At 42.2% G+C, this 25,115-nt stretch overlaps 1 protein-coding gene across 1 annotated transcript in view; it reads right to left on the reverse strand.

Annotated features, from left to right (window-relative positions):
- The window catches only part of LOC100982736 (dual 3',5'-cyclic-AMP and -GMP phosphodiesterase 11A), a 275,174-nt gene that overhangs the window by 143,959 nt on the left and 106,100 nt on the right, over positions 1-25,115 (reverse strand). The window contains exon 8 of the mRNA XM_034954574.3: positions 1,929-1,979. Within this exon, the coding sequence (XP_034810465.2) occupies positions 1,929-1,979 (51 nt within the window). The remainder of the gene's footprint in view (positions 1-1,928; positions 1,980-25,115) is intronic.

Here is a 25,115-nt window from a genome sequence, read left to right on the forward strand (position 1 = left end):
AACAACTATGGATTTTGGCCTGCTATATCTCTGGGCAGCTCTTGCAGTCATATTTAGTCATATGAGTCAAAGCCCATATTATCATCTTTGCTGTCTTTCTTCTTGCCTACCCCTACCCTCTTTCAGCAATGATGATAATTATAACAATAGCAAAAATATAATATAAACATTACATTAGCATTTTAGCAGGAACTGGATATTTTCATAAATAGGATTCCTAAATAATTGAACTTTATTTGCTAACATAAAAAAGCTTAAATATTTTTGATGGAAAATTTATAAAATTTACATACATTAAGTAAAATTTATATGAAATATATAAAATAATTATATATTATCACCGTTTTAAAATTTTCTTAATGACCAACTGCTTCGAGTTCTAGAACCATTGGTGCTCTTCAGATTTATTTATTCATTCACTTTTCCATTCATTCATTCATCCATTCAACAAGTATTTATTGAGTGTTACTATGTCCCAAGGACCATAAAAGGCAGGAGAGATACAGCAGTGAATAAAACACAATTAGTGCCGTCCTGATGGAGCTTGAGTTCAAGCTGGTATGCAGGATGTTTTCCTCTGCAACAAATGGGCCCTGACTGCTGTGGTTTTAGTTGTTCTGTCTCCTCCCTCTGCTGTCAGCTGTCACCTCTTGGTGGCACCCTATCTCTCCCTTTTTATCTGGGTTACAATTGCAGGTCTTTCCCCAAAGCATCTCTCTATGTCAATAATAGACCCTATCCTTGGATGGAGCCTGAGCAGTTCCTATGCTCGCAGTATATGCGCTGCTTCCGGCCCTTGCGAGGAGTTCTTTTATCCCTACTCTCAGTGTTTGGGACAAACATCTTCCTTTGCTCCCTTTCATCATTCATGCGCTTGTGTTTGGAACAAACATCTTCCTTTGCTCCCTTTTGTCATTCAAGTGCTCAGTTCTAATGATCTGATTCAATTCTTAGGCCCAATGGTCTCTGCACCATATATATGCAAATGGGACTCTTAGAAAAGTGTCCATCACCAAGTGATATTACATTCTAATATTGCAGTATAAAACATGATCTTTCTCATCACTGTGGTAGCTTTTCCTGATAATTTTCTGAACTGCCACCTAAATATAAAAAGGCAGGCACCAAAACTTTCAAAAGGAAAGGAAATCAATTTCCCTTTACTCCCGTGTTTTGCTCATTGCTAAAACTGCCTGGTAGGAGTGCAGGGACACAAGCAGGAATTCTGAATTGCACTTAAGGAAATGGTAGTAACTAAGGTGATAAGGAATATCTAACACTCATTCATAGACTCATCAGATGTTGGAGTTGAAAGGGGATCACTCTGTGCGGTAGTGAAGCATGGTGGTTAAGAACTCCAGTTCTGGGACCAGATTGCTATACCTCTTACAATTGTTTGACCTTGGCCTGGCATCTCCATGCTTCAATTTATTCATCTGTAAAATAGTATGTTTTTCACAGGATTGTGAGGATTAAATGAATTAATGCAGGTAAAATGCTTGGTAGTGTGTCTGGCACACAGCAAGCACTTAGTGTTAGCTATTATTATCTCAATCTCGTCACATGTTTTTACAAATGGAAATACAGCCCTAAGCTTTTAACTGAACAGCAAGTTAGAGGTAAAACTGATGCCAAAACCGGGTGCCCTGATTCTCACCATATTATAGACTTTTTTTCCCCTGATATCGTGCTTTCTTAATAAATGGGAAGAAATACTGAATCATGTACATGATTATAAAATGACTACTCAGTTATACATAAGTCCTTCTTCCCCTCTAAAACAGAAATATACAAATACACCTTTGCCCAGTGCTAGTCCTCCAGCTCCCAATGGGCAGGATTAATTCTCTAGAGGCATGTGACAGAGCTCAGGAGGCCAGGAGAAGTTTAACTGTATGCACTAATAAGGAAACCATTTTCTTCCTTACCTTAAACTTGTCAACTTCAGCTTTTGAACATGTTGCATGGTATGATAGCACCTGATTCAGAAGAAAAAAATAATTTTAATAACTAGACATGACTGTATTTTCTGAAATTCTCCTGGCTTAAAAATAAGCTTTGCTTATGTATATCACCTTGATTTAAGGGTGGACTTTAATGTATGACAAGAAACAACATATCTAATAACATTCTCTGACGTAATTCACATATTAAAGAATATTTTATACCGGGATTTTTCTATGGGTAGTTATGTCATCAAAAGGACAATGGCCAGGTGCAGTGCTTCGCGCCTGTAATCCCAGCATTTGGGAGGGCAAGATGGGCCGATCACTTGAGCCCAGGAATTTGAGACCAGCCTGGGCAACATGGCAAAACCTTGTCTCTACAAAAAATTCAAAAACTAGCTGGGCATGGTGGTGTGTGCCTGTAGTCCCAGCTATTCAGGGGGGCTGAGATGGGAGGATCACCTGAGCCCAGGAGGTCGAGGCTGCAGTGAGCTGAGATCATGCCACTGCACTCCAGCCTGGGCGACACAGTAAGACCCTATCAAAAAAAAAAAAAAAAAAAAAAAAAACATGCTGTGGCTCAAAACTGTAGTTCCCAAAGGATGTGAATACTTGTCCTGTGAAATACTCTACAAGCAAATGAAAAGCTAGAGCATGTGTGTGTGATCTGTAGCAAACACTGTAGGTTGATGACTCAACTTCCATTTCCTCACCTATTCTCATTTGCCTGCTTTTATTATATTAGGAAAGATTATATTGATATATATCTGTGACCCCTTTTGTAAGAGGATTGTGCTTCCCTGCCCTATTGACATCAGCATTGGCATATGACTTCTTTTGGTCAATGGGAAAAGTAACAAATGCCCTTTTGAGTGTGTCTTCAACAGCAATCACATAGTTCTGCCACCTCCTTTTTCCCTCCACCAAGGGAAGGGCATGGCCTGAGAGGGGCCGATCCTTCAGTCTGAGCCCCCAAATAAAGAAGATATATTGAGTAGAACTGCAGCCAACCTGCAGCTGATGACATGTCATTTGAGTGAGAATCAACTTTTGCAATTTATCTACATCATAACTCACTGACACAGAGGCTTAAAAGTTAAAAACCCCAATTCGCAGGCTCCCTGCAGCTGGGGTGGTCCTATAGGGTGGCCTTTATGACACGGCCTTGGTCAATGAATTATAAGTGGGAGTGTCGGCGCTGCTTCTTTCTTTTTTCTTCCTTCGTGGAATACAGCTGTAAAGCCTGGAGGTGCAGCAAAATCTGGTGTGTATGAGGTGACAAGCATGGCAGTGAATGCCAGCTTGCTGTGAACAGAACAGAAAGGGAAAGAGAAAGGACCCTGGGCACCCCTGCCCCAGAATTCTTGTTGTGTGAGACAAATAAATGCACATTGGTGGCATTTTATAAGGCATATTTACAGACATATACACACTCACACATAAATAGCATATGTATGTTATATGTTTTATGCTGCCAGACACATTTTTGTTGTGGTTTTGTTTTTGAGACAGGTCTCACTCTATTGCACAGGCTAGAGTGCAGTAGTGTGATCATAGCTTACTGAAGCCTTGACCTCCTGAGCTCAAGCGATTCTCTCACCTCAGCAACCCAAGTAGCTGCGACCACAGGCATACACCACTATGCTCAACTAATTTTTGTATTGTTTTGTAGAGACAGGTGTCTCATCATGTTTTCCAGGCTGGTCTGAAACTCCTGGGTTCAAGCGATCCTCCCGCCTCAGCCTCCCAAAGTGCTGGGATTATAGGCATGAGCCTTCGCACCCAGCCTACATTCTTAATCTACACAAATCTCAAACAAATAAGTCTGGGAAATGCTAACTCCTTCTTCACCTACCAACCTTAGAGAATCACAGTGCATATTTGGCTGCAAAAAGTAAAGTAATATGCTTTATTTCATTAAACTTAGTATTTCCCAAATTTAATTAGCCACAGAACTCCCTTTTAGGTAACATTAAACTGGTAACATTCAACCTAATAACCTATTGACCAAGAACTTTGAGAAGCACTGACCTATGGCACATACCACTTGTGTGATACAAGCAAAGCCACAATGGAAGCAGTGTCTCAGGGTGGTTAGAACACAGCCTTCAGAGTCAGGCTGCCACGCCTCCACTTCCGAGACCTGGGAGCTTGGGCAAGTGGTCTAATCTCTTTGGGTCTCATTTATAAGGTGGTATAACATAATACTACACAGGCATCTCCTGCTTAACGTAGAGGCTCCTCCTGAAAACACTAACAAGGAGCCTACTTTTAATTATTTTTAATTGGAAAAAATTACAGTGTATTATAAGATCTGCAGCAACTTCTTAAAACTCAACTAAAGCACAGTAAAATTCATAGGTATATATAAAACAAAAAATACAGTTATGTTATAGTTACTTAAAATGTTACTTTCTGTGGGAGGCTGAGGCGGGCGGATCACCTGAGGTGAGGAGTTCAATACCAGCCTGGCCAACATGATGAAACCCCATCTCTACAAAAATACAAAAATTAGCTGGGCATGATGATGGGTGCCTGTAATCCCAGCTACTTGGGAGGCTGAGGCGGGAGAATTGCTTGAACCCGGGAGGCGGAGGTTGCAGTGAGCCGAGATCGTGCCATTGCACTCCAGTCTGGGTGACAGAGTGAGACTCTGTCTCAATAAATAAATAAATAAATAAATAAATAAATAAAAATAATGCTACTTTCTGATCATAACTAATATAGTTATTAACAAAAAGTTTCTTTGTGTTAAGTAATACTTTCTCTTCCATTGTAGATTTTTTTTTTACTGAGTTTACTTGTTTTTCCATAGTTTTCTCAATCCTTTTTTACCTTTGGGAGGGGACTCAGAAAAATGTTGTATTGAGAGATAAATATGTTCTATGAGGTTTGGTTATTAAAAATAAAGATATATTCTACTGGGAAATTTTAACCATGGAAATATTCTATGGAGTGGGCCAGTACTTTACAGAGTTCTTAGGAAGATTAAATGCAATACTACATGTAAAATAATGTGGCACACAAATAGCCAACTTATAGGTATTGTATTAATATTCAATTAAAATTCTACCAAATAAATATTTGGCTGGATATTATGTTATGTCATTATCTTATCTTAAAATATCAATAGGTATTTCAGTGCACAGATGAATTGATTTTGCTCTTTTGTTTCAGTTTTACTGTGGTGAAATTTTTTTTTTTTTTTTTTTTTTTTCTTTTTTATTGATCATTCTTGGGTGTTTCTCGCAGAGGGGGATTTGGCAGGGTCACAGGACAATAGTGGAGGGAAGGTCAGCAGATAAACAAGTGAACAAAGTTCTCTGGTTTTCCTAGGCAGAGGACCCTGCGGCCTTCCGCAGTGTTTGTGTCCCTGGGTACTTGAGATTAAGGAGTGGTGATGACTCTTAACGAACATGCTGCCTTCAAGCATCTGTTTAACAAAGCACATCTTGCACCGCCCTTAATCCATTCAACCCTGAGTGGATACAGCACATGTTTCAGAGAGCACAGGGTTGGGGGTAAGGTCACAGATCAACAGGATCCCAAGGCAGAAGAATTTTTCTTAGTACAGAACAAAATTAAAAGTCTCCCATGTCTACCTCTTTCTACACAGACACAGCAACCATCCGATTTCTCAATCTTTTCCCCACCTTTCCCCCCTTTCTATTCCACAAAACCGCCATTGTCTTCATGGCCCGTTCTCAATGAGCTGTTGGGTACACCTCCCAGACGGGGTGGTGGTCGGGCAGAGGGGCTCCTCACTTCCCAGTAGGGGCGGCCGGGCAGAAGCGCCCCTCACCTCCCGGACGGGGCGGCTGGCCGGGCGGGGGGCTGACCCCCCCCACCTCCCTCCTGGACGGGGCGGCTGGCCGGGCGGGGGGCTGACCCCCCCACCTCCCTCCCGGACAGGGCGGCTGGCCGGGCAGAGGGGCTCCTCACTTCCCAGTAGGGGCGGCCGGGCAGAGGCGCCCCTCACTTCCCCGACGGGGCGGCTGGCCCGGCGGGGGGCTGACCCCCCCACCTCCCTCCCGGAGGGGGCGGCTGGCCGGGCAGAGGGGCTCCTCACTTCCCTGTAGGGGCGGCCGGGCAGAGGCGCCCCTCACCTCCCGGACAGGGCGGCTGGCCGGGCGGGGGGCTGACCCCCCACCTCCCTCCCGGACGGGGCGGCTGGCCGGGTGGGGGGCTGACCCCCCCACCTCCCTCCCGGACGGGGCGGCTGGCCGGGCGGGGGGCTGACCCCCCACCTCCCTCCCGGACGGGGCGGCTGGCCGGGCGGGGGGCTAAACCCCCCACCTCCCTCCCGGACGGGGCGGCTGGCCGGGCCGGGGGCTGACCCCCCCACCTCCCTCCCAGACAGAGCGGCTGGCCGGGCAGAGGGGCTCCTCACTTCCCAGTAGGGGCGGCCGGGCAGAGGCGCCCCCCCCACCTCCTGGACAGGGCGGCTGGCCGGGCAGGGGGCTGATCCCCCCACCTCCCTCCCGGACGGGGCGGCTGGCCAGGCGGGGGGCTGATCCCCCCACCTCCCTCCCGGATGGGGCGGCTGGCCGGGCGGGGGGCTGACCCCCCCACCTCCCTCCCGGATGGGGCGGCTGGCCGGGAGGGGGGCTGACCCCCCCACCTCCCTCTCGGATGGGGCGGCTGGCCGGGCAGAGGGGCTCCTCACTTCCCAGTAGGGGCGGCCGGGCAGAGGCACCCCTCGCCTCCCGGACGGGGCGGCTGGCCAGGCGGGGGGCTGACCCCCCCACCTCCCTCCCGGACGAGGCGGCTGGCCGGGCAGAGGGGCTCCTCACTTCCCGGTAGGGGCGGCCGGGCAGAGGTGCCCCTCACCTCCCGGACGGGGCGGCTGGCCAGGCGGGGGGCTGACCCCCCCACCTCCCTCCCAGATGAGGAGGGAGGACGCTCCTCACTTCTCAGACGGGGTGGCTGCCGGGCGGAGGGGCTCCTCACTTCTCAGACGGGGCGGTTGCCAGGCAGAGGGTCTCCTCACTTCTCAGACAGGGCGGCCGGGCAGAGACACTCCTCACATCCCGGACGGGGCGGCAGGGCAGAGGTGCTCCCCACATCTCAGACGATGGGCGGCCGGGCAGAGACGCTCCTCACTTCCCAGATGTGATGGCGGCCGGGAAGAGGCGCTCCTCACTTCCTAGATGGGATGGCGGCCGGGCAGAGACGCTCCTCACTTTCCAGACTGGGCAGCCAGGCAGAGGGGCTCCTCACATCCCAGACGATGGGCAGTCAGGCGGAGACGCTCCTCACTTCCCAGACGGGGTGGCTGCCAGGCAGAGGCTGCAATCTCGGCACTTAGGGAGGCCAAGGCAGGCGGCTGGGAGGTGGTTGTAGCGAGCCGAGATCACGCCACTGCACTCCAGCCTGGGCGCCATTGAGCACTGAGTTAACGAGACTCCGTCTGCAATCCCGGCACCTCAGGAGGCTGAGGCTGGCGGATCACTCGCGGTTAGGAGCTGGAGACCAGCCCAGCTGACACATCGAAACCCCGTCTCCACCAAAAAAATTCGAAAACCAGTCAGGCGTGGCGGCGCACGCCTGCAATCGCAGGCACTCGGCAGGCTGAGGCAGGAGAATCGGGCAGGGAGGTTGCAGTGAGCTGAGATGGCAGCAGTACCGTCCAGCTTCGGCTCGGCATCAGAGGGAGACCGTGGAAAGAGGGGAGAGGGGAGAGGGGAGAGGGGAGAGGGGAGAGGGGAGAGGGGAGAGGGGAGAGGGGAGACGGGGGAGGGGGGAGGGGAGAGGGGAGAGGGGAGAGGGGAGAGGGAGCGGGAGCTCTATCTACCACACAGTCCTTCTCTGAATCAACAAGGCTACTGTGGTGAAATTTAATTTGGCTGTCATTTTATTAGAATTTCTTACTGTTTTCAAGTCTATTTCTGCAGATTCACTCTTCAAACTTTACCTTTAAAAAATAACCCACAAAAACTCAAGCTGCAATTCAAAATCTATGCCACCAGGTGGTGCTTAGTCAGGTTTGTTTAAATCAACTCTTCCCACTTCCTTTATTTAAAAAGAAAAAAAAAAAGCTATTTACTCCACTAAATTGAAACTATTTGAAACAGTGAAGCAGACAATTATTACAGATTAAGACTTTTTGCTCATTTAAAATTACAATAGTTTTTTTTGTTTGTTATTGAGTTGTAGGAGTTCTTTGTATATTTTGGATTCAAGTCCTCTGTCAGACATATGTTTCATAAATATTACCTCCAGTCTATGGCTTGTCTATTAATTTTCTTTCAATGTGTCTTTTAATAAACGGAAGTTTTAAATTTTGATAAAGTGTAATTTGTCAATTATTTAAATTGCTATCGTTTCACATATTATTTCTTTTTTTTTTTGAAGAGTCTCACTCTATCACTCAGGCTGGAATACAGTGGCATGATTTCAGCTCACTGCAGCTTTGACCTCCCTGGCTCAAGTGATCCTCTCACCTCAGCCTCCCAAGTAGCTGGGATTACAGAAACACACCACCACGCCCAGGTAATTTTTTTATAGAAACAGGGTTTCACTATGTGGCCCAGGCTGGTCTTGAACTCCTGGATTCAAACAATTCTCCCTCCCAAAGTGTTGTGATTACAGGCATGAGCCACTGTGCTCAATCTCACATATCCTTTCTAAAATTTTTTTACTGCACCCGAGTTGTGAATATATACCTCATGCTGTCTTCTACAAACTTTACAGTTTTATCCTTTATGTTTAGGTCTATGATACATCTGAAATTAAATGTATTTAGAGTTAAAGAATAAGACCTTAATGAAATAAATACATGCTTTGGTTACTTTTTCATGATTCTTAAATTTCATGGGCCACATCTTGGAGCTAAAGCTTTTTTGGATTGTATCCTGAGATTTTAAGCCTCTACTGGCTAATCTATTAAGTACATAGGAATTTATTTATTCTACCTAATTAGATAAAGTTAATGATAAGGAAGCTTCTGGTTTACCTTCTGAATCTTCTTGTTTCTGAGAGTTCCTGTTTGTAGGACTCCGAGAACCAGTAGAGGGGGGAGAGAAATGGTCTAGCTAAAGAATCTTTCAACTACCTTCTCCCAGAAGAGTACAATCCATGTTGGTGAGCAGGGAGGAATCATCGGCTAATAGGAGTACATTGTTCTGAAGGACTGGGCCCTATTGCTAAACCACAGTCCAGGAAGATGGTAGCATTGTTCCCTCTAAGAATCCGTAGAAAAACCAACAAGCCAGAGGAGTGGATTCCTTAAGATAAGAGACCCTTAAATCTTGCTTAAGAACTCTGATTTTCTTCTTTAAGCAGTTCCTTCTGTTTGGTCCCATAGGATTTTCTGGGATGCATTCAGAAAGATGGTGGTGCTTCAGTTTACCCTCAGTGTTTGCAGGTTTTACATACACGGCACAGCGAGAACCCAGTAATATCTGTACCTCTTTCATGTATTGTATCAATTTAGCCATCATGCGATTCTGACTGGATGTAAATACACAACCAAGCTAAGTTTTTGCTTAGCTCCCAGCTTCTTGTTGAAAAGCCTGTGACCAAATGTAATTGCCTTGCTAATTTTAACAAGCATCTACACATGCTATTGTGGTCACATAGGACTTTTCCCCATCACCTATGGTCACTGGCCATATCCCATTCACTCCTCAATACGCCTCAGTTTTGGTTCTGCCCCTACCTCTCCACTGAAACAGCTCATGTCAAGGCTTTCAATTTCTTGCCAACAAATCAATTGATGAATCTGCAATTGCCTTTTGCAGCAGTATTAAACTTGGGAGAGCACTCACTCCTATTTTGAAAAGTCTCCTTTCTGGGCTTCCATGACACCACATTATTTTGGTTTTCATCCAATTTCTTTGGCTGCTCTTTATGTTTTCTTTTTTGGCCCCTCATCCTCTACCTTAACTGTAAATGTGGAAGCTTCTAGGCTCAGTCTCTTCTTCAGTGATGCCATACACTCTCATGGCTTTATACACTATCTCCATGTTGATAACTTTCAAATCTCTTTGAGTTTTGCACTCACATATTCGTCTGCCTACATTACTAACTTCCAACTTGGTCAATTCACTGGCTTTTCAAATTTAACACGTCTAAATACACATGAAGATTTTCCCATATGTGATAGACAGAATAATGCTCCCCCACAAGATGTCCACGTCCTGATCACTGGAATCTGTGTATATGATATGTCACAAGGAGGAACTGAGGTTGCAGATGGAATTAAGGTTGCTAATCTTGTCACCTTGAGATGGATTATCTTGGATTATCTGGCTTTGCTTCATGTAATTACGGGGGTCCTTATAAGTGAAAGAAGGAGGCAGGAGAATGAGAGTGATGCAATGTAAGAAAGACTTGACTAGCCATTGCTAACTTTGAAATGGAAGGGGCCACGAGCACAGAATGCAGGTAGGTTTTCTGTGGAAAAGGCAAGGAAATGGATTGTCCCCTAGAGTCTCCAGAAGAATGTAGCCTTACATACATCTTGAATTTTGCCCAGTAAGACCCATTTCAGACATCTGACCTGAGGATTGTAAGATAATAAGTATGTGTTGTTTTAATCCACTAAGATCGTGGTAATTCGTTACAGCAGCCACAGGAAACTAATATACCGCACAAACCCATTTCTCTCTCAGTCTTCCCCAGCTCTGTAAGTGCCACTCCATCCAATCAATTAGTATCAATTGGATACTAATCCAGTCTCCTTGGTACACATCAGCCAGAGTGATCTTTAAAAAGTAGAAATCAAATCATGCCATCTCCCAGCTGAAAAGTCACCAGTGGCTTCCCACTGCACTTTTGCTGTATTTCCTTCAATGGCATCCACAGATTGGTCACAGATCTCAGGTTCATGAGGTTAGGTCCAAAGCCTGGATCGTGACTGGACAGGTCCTGCACCATCTGACTGTTGGCACATTCTCAAACTAAACTTCGTGCTGCCTGTGCTCCGTCTTCTACACACTTGGCCACACTCATTTTTGTTCATTTTTGTTCATTTATACACCAAGCGCTTTTCTACCTCAGAGCTTCCCTGTCCTCATCACCTCATTGGTATCATCTTCTGAAACTAAGTTAAATGTCACCCCTTCAGTGAATTATTCCCTGACCACCATGAGAAATCAGCCCCTGTTAACTCCATTATTCTCTGAGTTAAGTGGCTGTTTCCTTCATGCCACTCGCACAATTGGAGTTGCCTGTTATCTTATTCATCACCTGCCTCCCCTACTAGACTGTAAGCACTTTGAAGGCAAGGACTGGTCTAGTTTTGGTCATGAAGGTATATCCTATCCCTGGGAGTGTGGTTGATACTTAGTTGGCACTTAGTAAATATTTAATGAATCAAGGAATAAAAAATAAAACCATTTTAAAACAGTATCTCCATTACCCATATGTCTCACTGTTTGTATTATTAGTGGCCTGAATTAGTGTATTTTTTTCAATGAAATCATGATATGCCTTATGTATGAGCATAAAGTAAGCAGTGTAGGTAGGATCACCAGTTTTAGCAAATAAAAATAGAGGACACCCACAGTTAAACTTGAATTTCAGATCAGCAATAAATATTTTCACTATTTGTGTCATATGCATACTTAAAATTGATTTATGGTTTATCTGAAATTCAAATGTACTTAAGTGTCCTGTATTTTATCTGGCAACCCTCCTTCTACATGCTCCAAATTAAGAAGGCTAGAAACAAATCCGGAAAACGCTAAGCTACATGCAAAATACTGTTTCTCCTTTCACCCCCACCTCACAACATCTCCCAATGACATTTCTTCCAAAATATTTTATCTGCTAAGCTTACCAAATGCCTCAAGTCTGAAATATTTTCAGCAATGCTACTATTATGAGGGGAATTGTGTCCCCCAATCCCCACCAATTCATTTATTGAATTTCTAATTCCCAGGACATCAGAATATGACTGTATTTGGAGACAGGGCCTTTGAAGAGGTACTTAAGGTAAAATGAGGTCATGTGGGTGTGTCCTAATCCAATATGACTGGGGTCCTTACAAGAAGAGGAGTTCGGAATATAAATAACAGAAATAGAACACCAGGTGAGGACACAGAGAGAAGGTGGCCATCTGCAAGCCAGAAAGATAGCCGTCACCAGAACCTGAACATGTTGGCATCCTGATATGGTTTGGCTGTGTCCCCAACCAAATCTCATCTTGGATTGTAGTTCCCATAATCTCTACATGTCATGGTAGGAACCTGGTGGGAGGTAACTGAAGCATGGGGGGGCAGTTACCCTCATGCTGTTCTCATGATAGTGAGTCCTCATGAGATCTGATGGTTTTATAAGTGGCTTTTCCCCCTTTTGCTCAGCACTTCTCCTTCCTGTACCATGTGAAGGACATGTTTGCTTCCCTTCTGCTGATTGTAAGTTTCCTGAGGCCTCCCCAGCCATGCTGAACTGTGAGTCAATTAAACCTCTTTCCTTTATAAATTACCCAGTCTTGGGTATGCCTTTATTAGCAGAGTAAGAAGGAACTGATACACACCCTGATTGTGAACTTCTAGCCTCCAGAACTGTAAGAAAATAAATATTTGTTGTTTAAGTGACCCAGTCTGTGGTATTTTGTTATGTTATGGCAGCCCAAGCAAGTTTATACAGTCACATAACCTCATTAACCTAAGACCTGTCACAAATCTATGGAGGCCATTGAAGGAAATATAAAAAAAGTAATTCTTAATTACTTTTAGCATAGTCAATCTTCAAGAGAATCGTTACTGTTTTATATACATAAATAATATTATATGGCACAGATAATGACTAAAAATCAGACAAATTTCTATAGTTGAGAATAAATCTTAACAAACTGCAGAATCATATTATTTAAAAGTACTATTGCCCTACATTCCTGGATAAGTTAGTTTCCTCCACAATTCCAAACTATATATTTCATAGCAAGTATCTAGGTTCATCATACATTTTTGAATAATAATACCTTTGATCAAGTAAAAAAGCTTTAATTGAATGCATTATAATAGTTTTGAAGAAAGAGGCATTTGTAAGACATGGTTTTATAAATATACTATCATACTCTGAGAAACAGTTAGGTTATGAGAGTATTACTATAACATATATATCAGTTAATTTTTTCGACAGCTAAATAAAATTTGTGTAAAGCATACATACAAAAGTAAACAGTTAATCCACAGAACACTTGATGAGCATTAAACTTTCACAAGAAAATTTCTGATAGATGGATTTATCTTTTGTGTTGGTATTAATTGAGCAAATATTTTTGACTCAGTTTTGTTGGTGAGCTCTGACTTAAGAAATTTTTATAGTTTCTAAAATAAATCACTATTTGCAAAACCATACCAACTTTAATTAACTTTTGGATTGAACTTGCTTCCAGCAAAACAACAACAAAAAAGCAGATAAGGCAATTATCGGACCCATGAAAGAGAGAGGAAAGAAGTCACGTTTTTGTGTTGCATTTACACAGCAAGAAAAGACAATTAACTATATTTCAAAAGAAAAACAATGGGCAGAGCTATGAGATAGGACCACTAGATCAAGCCTTGCCATTCTCTACATGCAGTTCAGGACCAGAACCAAATGCTTGTCTTGCAGCCCCCAGAACTGTCCCTGAGTAGCTGGAAGACAGACCTCTTGCACCAATTGTCTTGAATGTTAATTTGTTGTGGATTTGGGCAGCCATTTGCTCCTGAAATGAGATATGGACCATTATACCAGCAGAGAGGAACACAAATGTAAAGAAGCACTTAAGAGCGAGGAGGAACAAAGACCCCACTGAGGATCCAGACTGAGTGTCTCAGGCACAAAAGGGCTGCATGAATACGTTTATTGCTCTGCTGGCAAAGTGGCACTTGGTAAAGGCTGGATGGCTGACTTAAGCTAAGCTGATCTGAAGTAAAATCCCAAATAATTTATATTGATGAGCTCCAAAGAAATAAAGAAGCTTTGCTCTCAGCAGTAGTCCTTAAACTAAGAAAGATGACAAACCACAAGGAATGAAAAGCCAATTTACTTGGAATAACCCGACAGAAGTGTCATCTAACTATATGAAGAACCATACTCCAGGATTTCTTAACAAGATGATGACAGTATTCAAAGACATGGCAACTGAACAGACGTGTTGAAACTGAGAAATCATCAGTTTTTATTGTCAAGTGTTTAAGACACTGCTGTATAATAGAATGAAATGTTCAAAAGGTACTTCAGATAACTGTGTCTGCTGTGTGATCTGTTATCATGACCTTCAGAATTGATCATAAAAAATATTTTTAAAAAATCTAAGAAAGACTCATTTTTTAAAATTGAAAGTAGAATAAAAGATACCTGCCAAACGTGGGGTAATAATAAAATACAGGCATACCTCAGAGATATTGAGAGTTTGGTTCCAGACGACCTCAATAAAGTGAATGTAGCATTAAAGTGAGTTACATACGTTTTTTGGTTTCCCAGTGCATATAAAAGTTATGTTTATACTATGCTATAGCCTATTAAGTGTGTAATAGCATATCTAAAAAACAATGCACATACCTTAATTTAAAAATACATTATTGCTAGAAATGCTAATGATCATCTGAGCCTTCAGCAAGTCGGAATATTTTTGCTGGTGGAGGGTCTTGCTTGAATGTAGAGGGCTGCTGATAGATCAGTGCGGTGGTTGCTGAAGCTATGGCAATTTCATAAAATAAGACAATGAGGTTTGCACATGAATTAACTCTTCCTTTCATGAATGTTTCTCTGTAGCATACAATGCTGCTTGATAGCATTTTACCCACGGCAGAACTTCTTTCAGAATTGGAGTCAGTCCTCTCAATTCCTGCCACTGTTTTGTCAACTAAATTTGTGTAATATTCTAAATCTTTTGTTTTCATTTCAATAATGTTCACAGCATCTTCACCAAGTGTATATTCCATCTCAGGAAACCACTTTCTTTGCTCGTCTATGAGAAGCAACTCCTCATCTGTTCAAGTTTTACCATGAGACTGCAACAATTAAGTCACATATTCAGGCTCCACTTGTAATTCTAGTTCTCTTGCTATTTCCACCACATCTGCAGTTACTTCCTCCACTGAAGTCTTAAACCCTTCAAATTCAGACATGAGGGTTAGAGTCAACTTCTTCCAAACTCCTGTTAATGTTGATATTTTGACCTCCTCCAGGGAATCATAAATGTTCTTAATGGCATTTAGAATGGTGAATCCTTTCTAGAAGGTTTTCAAATTATTTTACCCAGATCCATTGTTGGAATCACTATCTATGGCAGCTACAGCCTTACAAAATGTATTTCTTAAATAATAAGACTTGAAAGTAGAAATTACTCTTGATCTATGGGCTGCAGAATGAATGCTGTATTAGCAGGCATGAAAACAACATTAATATCCTTGTACAGCTCCACCGGAGTGTTTGGGTGACTAGGTGCATTGCCAATTAGCAGTAATATTTTGAAAGGAATCTTTTTGTCTGAGCAGTAAGTCTCAATGGGAGGCCTAAAACATTTAGCAAACCATGCTGTTTACTGATGTGTTGTCATCAAGACTTTGCTGTTCCATTTATAGTGTACAAGCAGAGTAGATTTAGCATAATTCTTTTATTTTTTATTTTTTAGACAGGGAATCTCACTCTGTCACCCAAGCTGGTCTTGAAATCCTGACCTCAAGTGATCCTCCCGCCTCAGCCTCCCAAGTAGCTGGGACTACAGGTGTACACCACCACTTCTGGCTTGATTTAGCATAATTCTTAAGGGCCCGAGGATTTTCAAAATGGTAAATAAGCACTGGCTTCAACTTAAAATCACCAGCAACTTACCATAGCCCCTAACAAGAGAGTCAGCCTGTGCTTTGAAGACATTGACTTCTCCTCTCTAGTTATGAAATTCCTAGATGGCATCTTCTTCCAGTAGAAAGCTGTTTTGTCTGCATTGGAAATCTGTTGTCTAGTGTAACAACCTTTATCAATGATCTTAGATAGATGTTCTGGATAACTTGCCACAGCTTCTACATCAGCACTTGCTGCTTCATCTCACACTTTTATGTTTTGGAGATGGCTTCTTCCCTTAAAGTTCATGAATCTCTGCTAGCTTCAAACTTTTCTTCTGCAACTTCCTCACCTCTCTCAGTCTTCATAGATTTGAAGAGAATTAGGGCCTTGATCTGGATTAGGCTTTGGCTTAAGAGAATGTTGTGGCTCATTTGATCTTTTCTTCAGACCACTAAAACTTTCTCCATATCAGCAAAAAGGCTGTTTCACTTTCTTATTATTCATATGTTCACTGGAACAGCATTTTTAATTTCCTTCAAAAACTTTTCCTTTGCATTTACAACTTGGTTGTTTTGCATAAGAGGCCTAGCTTTCAGCCTATCTCACCTTTTGACATGCCTTTCTCACTAAGCTTAATCATGCCTAGCTTATGATTAAAAGTGATAGATGTGCAACTCTTCCTTTCACTGGAACACTTAGAGGTCATTGTAGGGTTATTACTTGGCCTAATTTCCATATTGTTGTGTCTTGGAAAACAGAGAGGCCCAAGGAAAGGGAGAGAGATGGGGAAGAGCTGGTCAGCAGAGCAGTCAGAACACAAAACATTTATCAATTAAGTTTACCGCCTTATATGGGCACAGTTCATAGTGCCCCAAAGGATTACAATAGTAACATTAAAAATCACTGATCACAGATCATTGTAACAGATATAATAAGACGTATAAAATGTTGTAAGAATTGCCAAAATGTGACACAAAAACACAAAGTAAACACACACTGCTGCAAAAATGGTGCCAATAGAGTTTGCGGTCAATTTGAGACCTTGCCCATCTTGGCTGAATTCTCAATTTCTTTTTTTTTTTTTTTTTTTTTTGAGACTCTGTCTGTCACTCTGTTCCCCAGGCTGGAGTGTAGTGGCTTGATCTCAGTTCACTGCAGCCTCCATCTGCTGGGTTCAAGAGATTCTCCTGACTCAGCCTCCAAGTAGCTGGGACTACAGGTGTGTGCCACCACACCCAGCTGATTTTTGTATTTTTAGTAGAGAAGGGGTTTCGCCATGTTGGCCAGGCTGGTCTTGAACTTCTGACCTCAGGTGATCTGCCCGCCTCCGCCTCCCAAAGTGCTGGGATTACAAGTGTGAGCCACCATGTCCAGCTGAATTCTCTTTTAATTATACTTCTTGACTAAAGAGATATGCCGTTTTTGCTTTTGTTTTATTCAAAGGTATGAAGCCAACTCTCCAGTGGTTTGAGTGGGCCCTCAACTTGGGATGAGAAATTCATTCACCATTTTTTCACCCAAATCAAAGGTTTAATGTAATCATTCTATGTCATTACCCAGATTAAAATGTTAATTTTAGTAACCACACTTTAAATCTCAATCTAATTTTTAAATGCAAGCCATTAAGATGCATTCATAAGGCTAAATACTATTCATTAGCTAGTACATAATGACAACACTGACATTCATTTGTCAGTTTCCCAAACTATCTTTCCCTCTAAATATTGGTACCTATGCCCTTGCCAGAGGATAACATATCTTGTATTATATAAATCTTGAAATTTAACAGGTACTTTGCAACTACATCCAAATTATTATCTGGTGAATTAAGATGACCACACATTCTTTGACACTATTTCTATGAGAGGTGGGGTCTATGACCCTTCCCTTTGACTCTATGTGGGGTTTGTGTTTAAACCATTAAGTTGCCAAAAAGTGGTTAAAAAGCAATAAATAAACAAAACATTATCAACATTCAACTGGGACTTGCCACCCTATACCATCCAAAGATTTCTGTAATCAGGTGTCAACTGAAGCTTCCTTGTCTTTCAAAATCTAGGTAAGATCAACGTGAATCCCTAAACTCATGAAATAACTATGGAAATTCAAAGCCTTTTTCAAAATGTCTACATATTCTTGGCAGGTTTATATTCTCATCTTGGCCTTTGAGTTCTTATGTATTCTTGTGCTGTATCTGTTATATAATCATCACACTAAATGTGAAATTCATCTCCCTCCTCAATTTCCACACCAAAAAAATCCACTCACATCAAGAATTCATAAATTTAGTATAATGTGAAGAAGGTTCTTTCTTTTTTGCTTCCTTCCTTCCCTCTTCCCTTCTTCCCTACTTCCTTCCTTTCTCTTTCTCCCTCCTTTTTTTTCTCTTTCTCTCCCTTTCTTTTCTTTCTTTCCTTCCTCCATCCTTCCCTTCCTTCTTTCTCTATCTCTCCCCCCCACTTGCTTTCTGAAAAGACAAATTATGAAGTTGCATCAAAACAAACAAACAAACAAACAAACAAGCACCCTCTCATGAAGTATCAGCTCCACCATTCTCAAAATCGATTTTGCCCCTGCCACCAATGGGGCATTTCACTGACCATTAATCTCGTACAGTCTCAGCCTTTACTCATATTTCTGGCTTCTCTCCAATGTAACTTTCTCTTTTTCTCTTTTCCCCCTCCCTATATTCAAATGTATAATAACACAATTCTCTTCATTTCTCATACAGAATCATTTCCCACATCCTCTGATTACCAGAGGCGGTCAATATTCATTCCCTCATAATCTGTACAATATCAAGAGGGCTTGTCAAGGATTTTCCCATACAACTCCTTCCTTAGTCTTAGTGAGGAATGCTGGGGCCTATGGTTAGATAACATTTCATTCACCTTGTTATACTTCAGAAGTTCTCATATGTGTCTTAAGTTATTTATTAACTCAGTGGTTGGATTCTAGTCTTGTCCATGTTTTTGAGGTGGTTTTTTTCCCCTGGAATTTGGACTGATTTCTAAATTCTTTCTGAGCAACAAGCACCCAAACTAACATTTTCATATTTGTCTTCCATTTTTTCTATTAAGCTCATTAAAATTACTACTACCTTTTTTCCTGAGGCCCTGCAAGCTAAAGCTTATTCCTTGCAATACAGGCAAGAAAAATGAGTCAGATTGCCACTGCCTTACTCTTCTGTAACTAAAGATGCTTTAAGTCTAACATCTGGATAGATTTTGCCCAAAATTAACCTTTGTTTTTATTCTGTTTCCACAAAAACGCCTCTATTGAAAATCTGTTTGGCTTTGTATTTTAGACAATAGGGTACTGGTTTTCCAGCCTATTCACTTAGATTTCAAATGGCATTGATCTCTTCCTATAAGCATTGTTAAACTGGGGTTAAGCATTTTATTAATTATCACTAGGTGCTATTTCATTTAAAAAATTATTTGTTATATTTAACAGGTATTCAGATGGGTAAAGTTTATATCTTCCAGGCTACCAAAGTTCCAGACAAACATGATAATTGACTCAAGGGTTCCAGCCTGTGCCACTGCAGGAAGGACTGAGTCCCTATAAATCATTAGATAAGGTAGTGAGAGATTTCTATGCCTCCAGATCAGATAGAGATGACAGCTCCTGTTCAGGATGAAGCAGTTACAGAAGATGAAACCTCTGTCCCTCTACAACCTTTTAGGATTAAGGAAGAGTGCATAGTCTCTGAGGAGAGATGAAAAAGGAATTCAGCAGGACTTGTTTCACAAGATACAGACCACAAGGACTGCTGATAAAACAGGATGTGGTAAAGAAGTCTGCCAAAACCTGCCAAAACCAAGATGGCTATGAAAACAACCTCTGGTCATTCTCAGTGCTCATGATACACTAATTATAATATATTAGCATACCAATGGAAACTCCACCAACATCATAACAGTTTACAATTACAATTACAGTTACAAATGCCATGGCATTGTCCTGAAACTACCCTATATGATCTAAACAGGAGAGGATCCCTCAATTCTGGGAACTCTCAGCTGCTTTCCCAGAAAACTCATGAATAATCTACTCCTTGTTTAGCACATAATCAAAAAATAACCATAAGTATAGTCAGTCAAGCAGCCCATGCTGCTATCTGCCTATGGGGTAGCCACCCTTTTATTCCTTTAGTTAATAAAGTTGCTTTCACTTTACTTTGTCACTTTACTGCTGGCTTTCACTTTACTCTGTCACTTTACACTTTATTGCTGGCTCTTGAATTCTTTCCTGCACAAGCCAAGAACCCATGTGACCTCCCAAGCTGAGTTCCAATTTTGAGGTTTGCCCTGTGACATCTTTGGCTTATGAAAGCAATCTGATTAAGATCCAGCTTAAAATTATAATCATGTAAGTCAACTCTACTACATAGTTTTGAGCACAGAAATCAGAATTCATGCTATGAATTGCCCTAGGCTTGTAGTCTGAACTTGTTCTCTCCCTATTTGCAGGGGTCAGTGGTAGGACTTAATCTGTTTATACGGATTAACTGCTGTATAGATTACCTACAGCAATTCTTAAGACAGGCCGTTTCCTTTCATTTAGTAAAACTTTGTTTTCTTAATTTGTCAATGCTTAGTGTGCCAACAATGGGGGGCCAGTATAGTTTGGTCTTTGAGCATAGGGGCTTTGTGTCAGACTGCTGAGCTCACAATCCTGGCTCACTAGACCTGTAACCTTGGCCTAATTATATAACCTATGTCTCAGTTTCCTCATCAGTAAAAGATGAGAAATATATGCACTTTTCAATCATACTTCACTGGCCAGAGCAAGTTACAGCACTCCACCTGATTTCAAGGAAGTGAGGCAGTGTAATATGATCAGGGGTCCAGATGGGAGAGAACCAGAAAAAAACTGGTGATGAGCACTGATGGTAACCACAATGGTTTGGGCAATCAAATAGCAAGTTATGTTAGAATAGTGTTTAAAGACAATTCTGGGAGGGCAGCCAAGACGGCCGAATAGGAACAGCTCCAGTCTACAGCTCCCAGCGTGAGTGACGCAGAAGACGGGTGATTTCAGCATTTCCATCTGAGGTACTGGGTTCATCTCACTAGGGAGTGCCAGACAGTGGGTACAGGACAGTGGGTGCAGTGCACCGTGCATGAGCTGAAGCAGGGCGAGGCATTGCCTCACTCGGGAAGCACAAGGGGTCAGGGAGTTCCCTTTCCTAGTCAAAGAAAGGGGTGACAGACGGCACCTGGAAAATCGGGTCACTCCCACCCTAATACTGCGCTTTTCCGACGGGCTTAAAAAACGGCGCACCAGGAGATTATATCCTGCACCTGGCTCGGAGGGTCCTATGCCCACGGAGTCTCACTGATTGCTAGCACAGCAGTCTGAGATCAAACTGCAAGGCGGAAGCCAGGCTGGGGGAGGGGCGCCCACCATTGCCCAGACTTGCTTAGGTAAACAAAGCAGCCAGGAAGCTCGAACTGGGTGGAGCCCACCACAGCTCAAGGAGGCCTGCCTGCCTCTGTAGGCTCCACCTCTGGGGGCAGGGCACAGACAAACAAAAAGATAGCAGTAACCTCTGCAGACTTAAATGTCCCTGTCTGACAGCTTTGAAGAGAGTAGTGGTTCTCCCAGCACGCAGCTGGAGATCTGAGAACGGGCAGACTGCCTCCTCAAGTGGGTCCCTGACCCCTGACCCCTGAGCAGCCTAACTGGGAGGCATCCCCCAGTAGGGGCAGACTGACACCTCACACGGCCGGGTACTCCTCTGAGACAAAACTTCCAGAGGAATGATCAGACGGCAGCATTCGCAGTTCATGAAAATCCGCTGTTCTGCAGCCACCGCTGCTGATACCAGGAAAACAGGGTCTGGAGTGGACCTCTAGCAAACTCCAACAGACCTGCAGCTGAGGGTCCTGTCTGTTAGAAGGAAAACTAACAAACAGAAAGGGCATCCACACCAAAAACCCATCTGTACATCACCATCATCAAAGACCAAAAGTAGATAAAACCACAAAGATGGGGAAAAAACAGAGCAGAAAAAAGGCTGGAAACTCTAAAAAGCAGAGCGCCTCTCCTCCTCCAAAGGAACGCAGTTCCTCACCAGCAACGGAACAAAGCTGGACGGAGACTGACTTTGATGAGTTGAGAGAAGAAGGCTTCAGATGATCAAATTACTCTGAGCTACAGGAGGAAATTCAAACCAAAGGCAAAGAAGTTAAAAACTTTGAAAAAAATTTAGACAAATGTATAACTAGAATAACAAATACAGAGAAGTGCTTAAAGGTGCTGATGGAGCTGAAAGCCAAAGCTTGAGAACTACGTGAAGAATGCAGAAGCCTCAGGAGCCGATGCGATCAACTGGAAGAAAGGATATCAGTGATGTAAGATGAAATGAATAAAATGAAGCGAGAAGGGAAGTTTAGAGAAAAAAGAATAAAAAGAAATGAACAAAGCCTCCAAGAAATATGGGACTATGTGAAAAGACCAAATCTACATCTGATTGGTGTACCTGAAAGTGATGGGGAGAATGGAACCAAGTTGGAAAACACTCAGCAGGATATTATCCAGGAGAACGTCCCCAATCTAGCAAGGCAGGCCAACATTCAGATTCAGGAAATACAGAGAACGCCACAAAGATACTCTTCGAGAAGAGCAACTCCAAGACACATAATTGTCAGATTCACCAAAGTTGAAATGAAGGAAAAAATGTTAAGGGCAGCCAGAGAGAAAGGTCGGGTTACCCACAAAGGGAAGCCCATCAGACTAACAGCGGATCTCTTGGCAGAAACTCTACAAGCCAGAAGAGAGTGGGGGCCAATATTCAACATTCTTAAAGAAAAGAATTTTCAACCCAGAATTTCATATCCAGCCAAACTAAGCTTCATAAGTGAAGGAGAAATAAAATACTTTACAGACAAGCAAATGCTGAGAGATTTTGTCACCACCAGGCCTTCCCTAAAAGAGCTCCTGAAGGAAGCACTAAACATGGAAAAGAACAACTGGTACCAGCCACTGCAAAATCATGCCAAAATGTAAAGACCATCGAGACTAGGAAGAAACTGCATCAACTAACAAGCAAAATAACCAGCTAACATCATAATGACAGGATCAAATTCACACATAACAATATTAACTTTAAATGTAAATGGACTAAATGCTCCAATTAAAAGACACAGACTGGCAAATTGGATAAAGAGTCAAGACCCATCAGTGTGCTGTATTCAGGAAACCCATCTCACGTGCAGAGACACACATACGCTCAAAATAAAAGGATGGAGGAAGATCTACCAAGCAAATGGAAAACAAAAAAAGGCAGGGGTTGCAATCCTAGTCCCTGATAAAACAGACTTTAAACCAACAAAGATCAAAAGAGACAAAGAAGGCCATCACATAATGGTAAAGGGATCAATTCAACAAGAAGAGCTAACTATCCTAAATATATATGCACCCAATACAGGAGAACCCAGATTCATAAAGCAAGTCCTGAATGACCTACAAAGAGACTTAGACTTCCACACAATAATAATGGGAGACTTTAACAGCCACTGTCAACATTAGACAGATCAATGAGACAGAAAGTTAACAAGGATACCCAGGAATTGAACTCAGCTCTGCACCAAGCAGACCTAATAGACATCCACAGAACTCTCCACCCCAAATCAACAGAATATACATTCTTTTCAGCACCACACCACACCTATTCCAAAATTGACCACGTAGTTGGAAGTAAAGGTCTCCTCAGCAAATGTAAAAGAACAGAAATTATAACAAACTGTCTCTCAGACCACAGTGCAATCAAACTAGAACTCAGGATTAAGAAACTCACTCAAAACTGCTCAACTACATGGAAACTGAACAACCTGCTCCTGAATGACTACTGGGTACATAACGAAATGAAGGCAGAAATAAAGATGTTCTTTGAAACCAACGAGAACAAACACACAACATACCAGAATCTCTGGGACACATTCAAAGCAGTGTGTAGAGGGAAATTTATAGCACTAAATGCCCACAAGAGAAAGGAGGAAAGATCCAAAATTGACACCCTAACATCACAATTAAAAGAACTAGAAAAGCAAGAGCAAACACATTCAAAAGCTAACAGAAGGCAAGAAATAACTAAAATCAGAGCAGAACTGAAGGAAATAGAGACACAAAAAACCCTTCAAAAAATTAATGAATCCAGGAGCTGGTTTTTTCAAAGGATCAACAAAATTGATAGACTGCTAGCAAGACTAATAAAGAAAAAAAGAGAGAAGAATCAAATAGACGCAATAAAAAATGATAAAGGGGATATCACCAACAATCCCACAGAAATTCAAACTACCATCAGAGAATACTACAAACAACTCTACTCAAATAAACTAGAAAATCTAGGAGAAATGGATAAATTCCTCGACACATACACTCTCCCAAGACTAAACCAGGAAGAAGTTGAATCACTGAATAGATCAATAACAGGCTCTGAAATTGTGGCAATAATCAATAGCTTACCAAACAAAAAGAGTCCAGGACCAGATGGATGCACAGCCGAATTCTACCAGAGGTACAAGGAGGAACTGGTACCATTCCCTCTGAAACTATTCCAATCAACAGAAAAAGAGGGAATCCTCCCTAACTCATTTTATGAGGCCAGCATCATTCTGACACCAAAGCCGGGCAGAGACACAACCAAAAAAGAGAATTTTAGACCAATATGCTTGATGAACATTGATGCAAAAATCCTCAATAAAGTACTGGCAAACCGAATCCAGCAGCACATCAAAAAGCTTATCCACCATGATCAAGTGGGCTTCATCCCTGGGATGCAAGGCTGGCTCAATATACACAAATCAATAAATGTAATCCAGCATATAAACAGAACCAAAGACAAAAACCACATAATTATCTCAATAGATGCAGAAAAGGCCTTTGACAAAATTCAACAACCCTTCATGCTAAAAACTCTCAATAAATTAGGTATTAATGGGACGTATCTCAAAATAATAAGAGCTATCTATGACAAACCCACAGCCAATATCATACTGAATGGGCAAAAACTGGAAGCATTCCCTTTGAAAACTGGCACAAGACAGGGATGCCCTCTCTCACCACTCCTATTCAACATAGTGTTGGAAGTTCTGGCCAGGGCAATTAGGCAGGAGAAGGAAATAAAGGGTATTCAGTTAGGAAAAGAGGAAGTCAAATTGTCCCTGTTTGCAGATGACATGATTGTATATCTAGAAAACCCCATTGTCTCAGCCCAAAATCTTCTTAAGCTGATAAGCAACTTCAGCAAAGTCTCAGGATACAAAATCAATGTACAAAAATCACAAGCATTTTTATACACCAATAACAGACAAACAGAGAGCCAAATCATGAGTGAACTCCCATTCACAATTGCTTCAAAGAGAATAAAATACCTAGGAATCCAACTTACAAGGGATGTGAAAGACCTCTTCAAGGAGAACTACAAACCACTGC

Source organism: Pan paniscus, chromosome 13, assembly GCF_029289425.2.
Source record: "Pan paniscus chromosome 13, NHGRI_mPanPan1-v2.0_pri, whole genome shotgun sequence".
Lineage (NCBI taxonomy): Eukaryota > Metazoa > Chordata > Mammalia > Primates > Hominidae > Pan > Pan paniscus.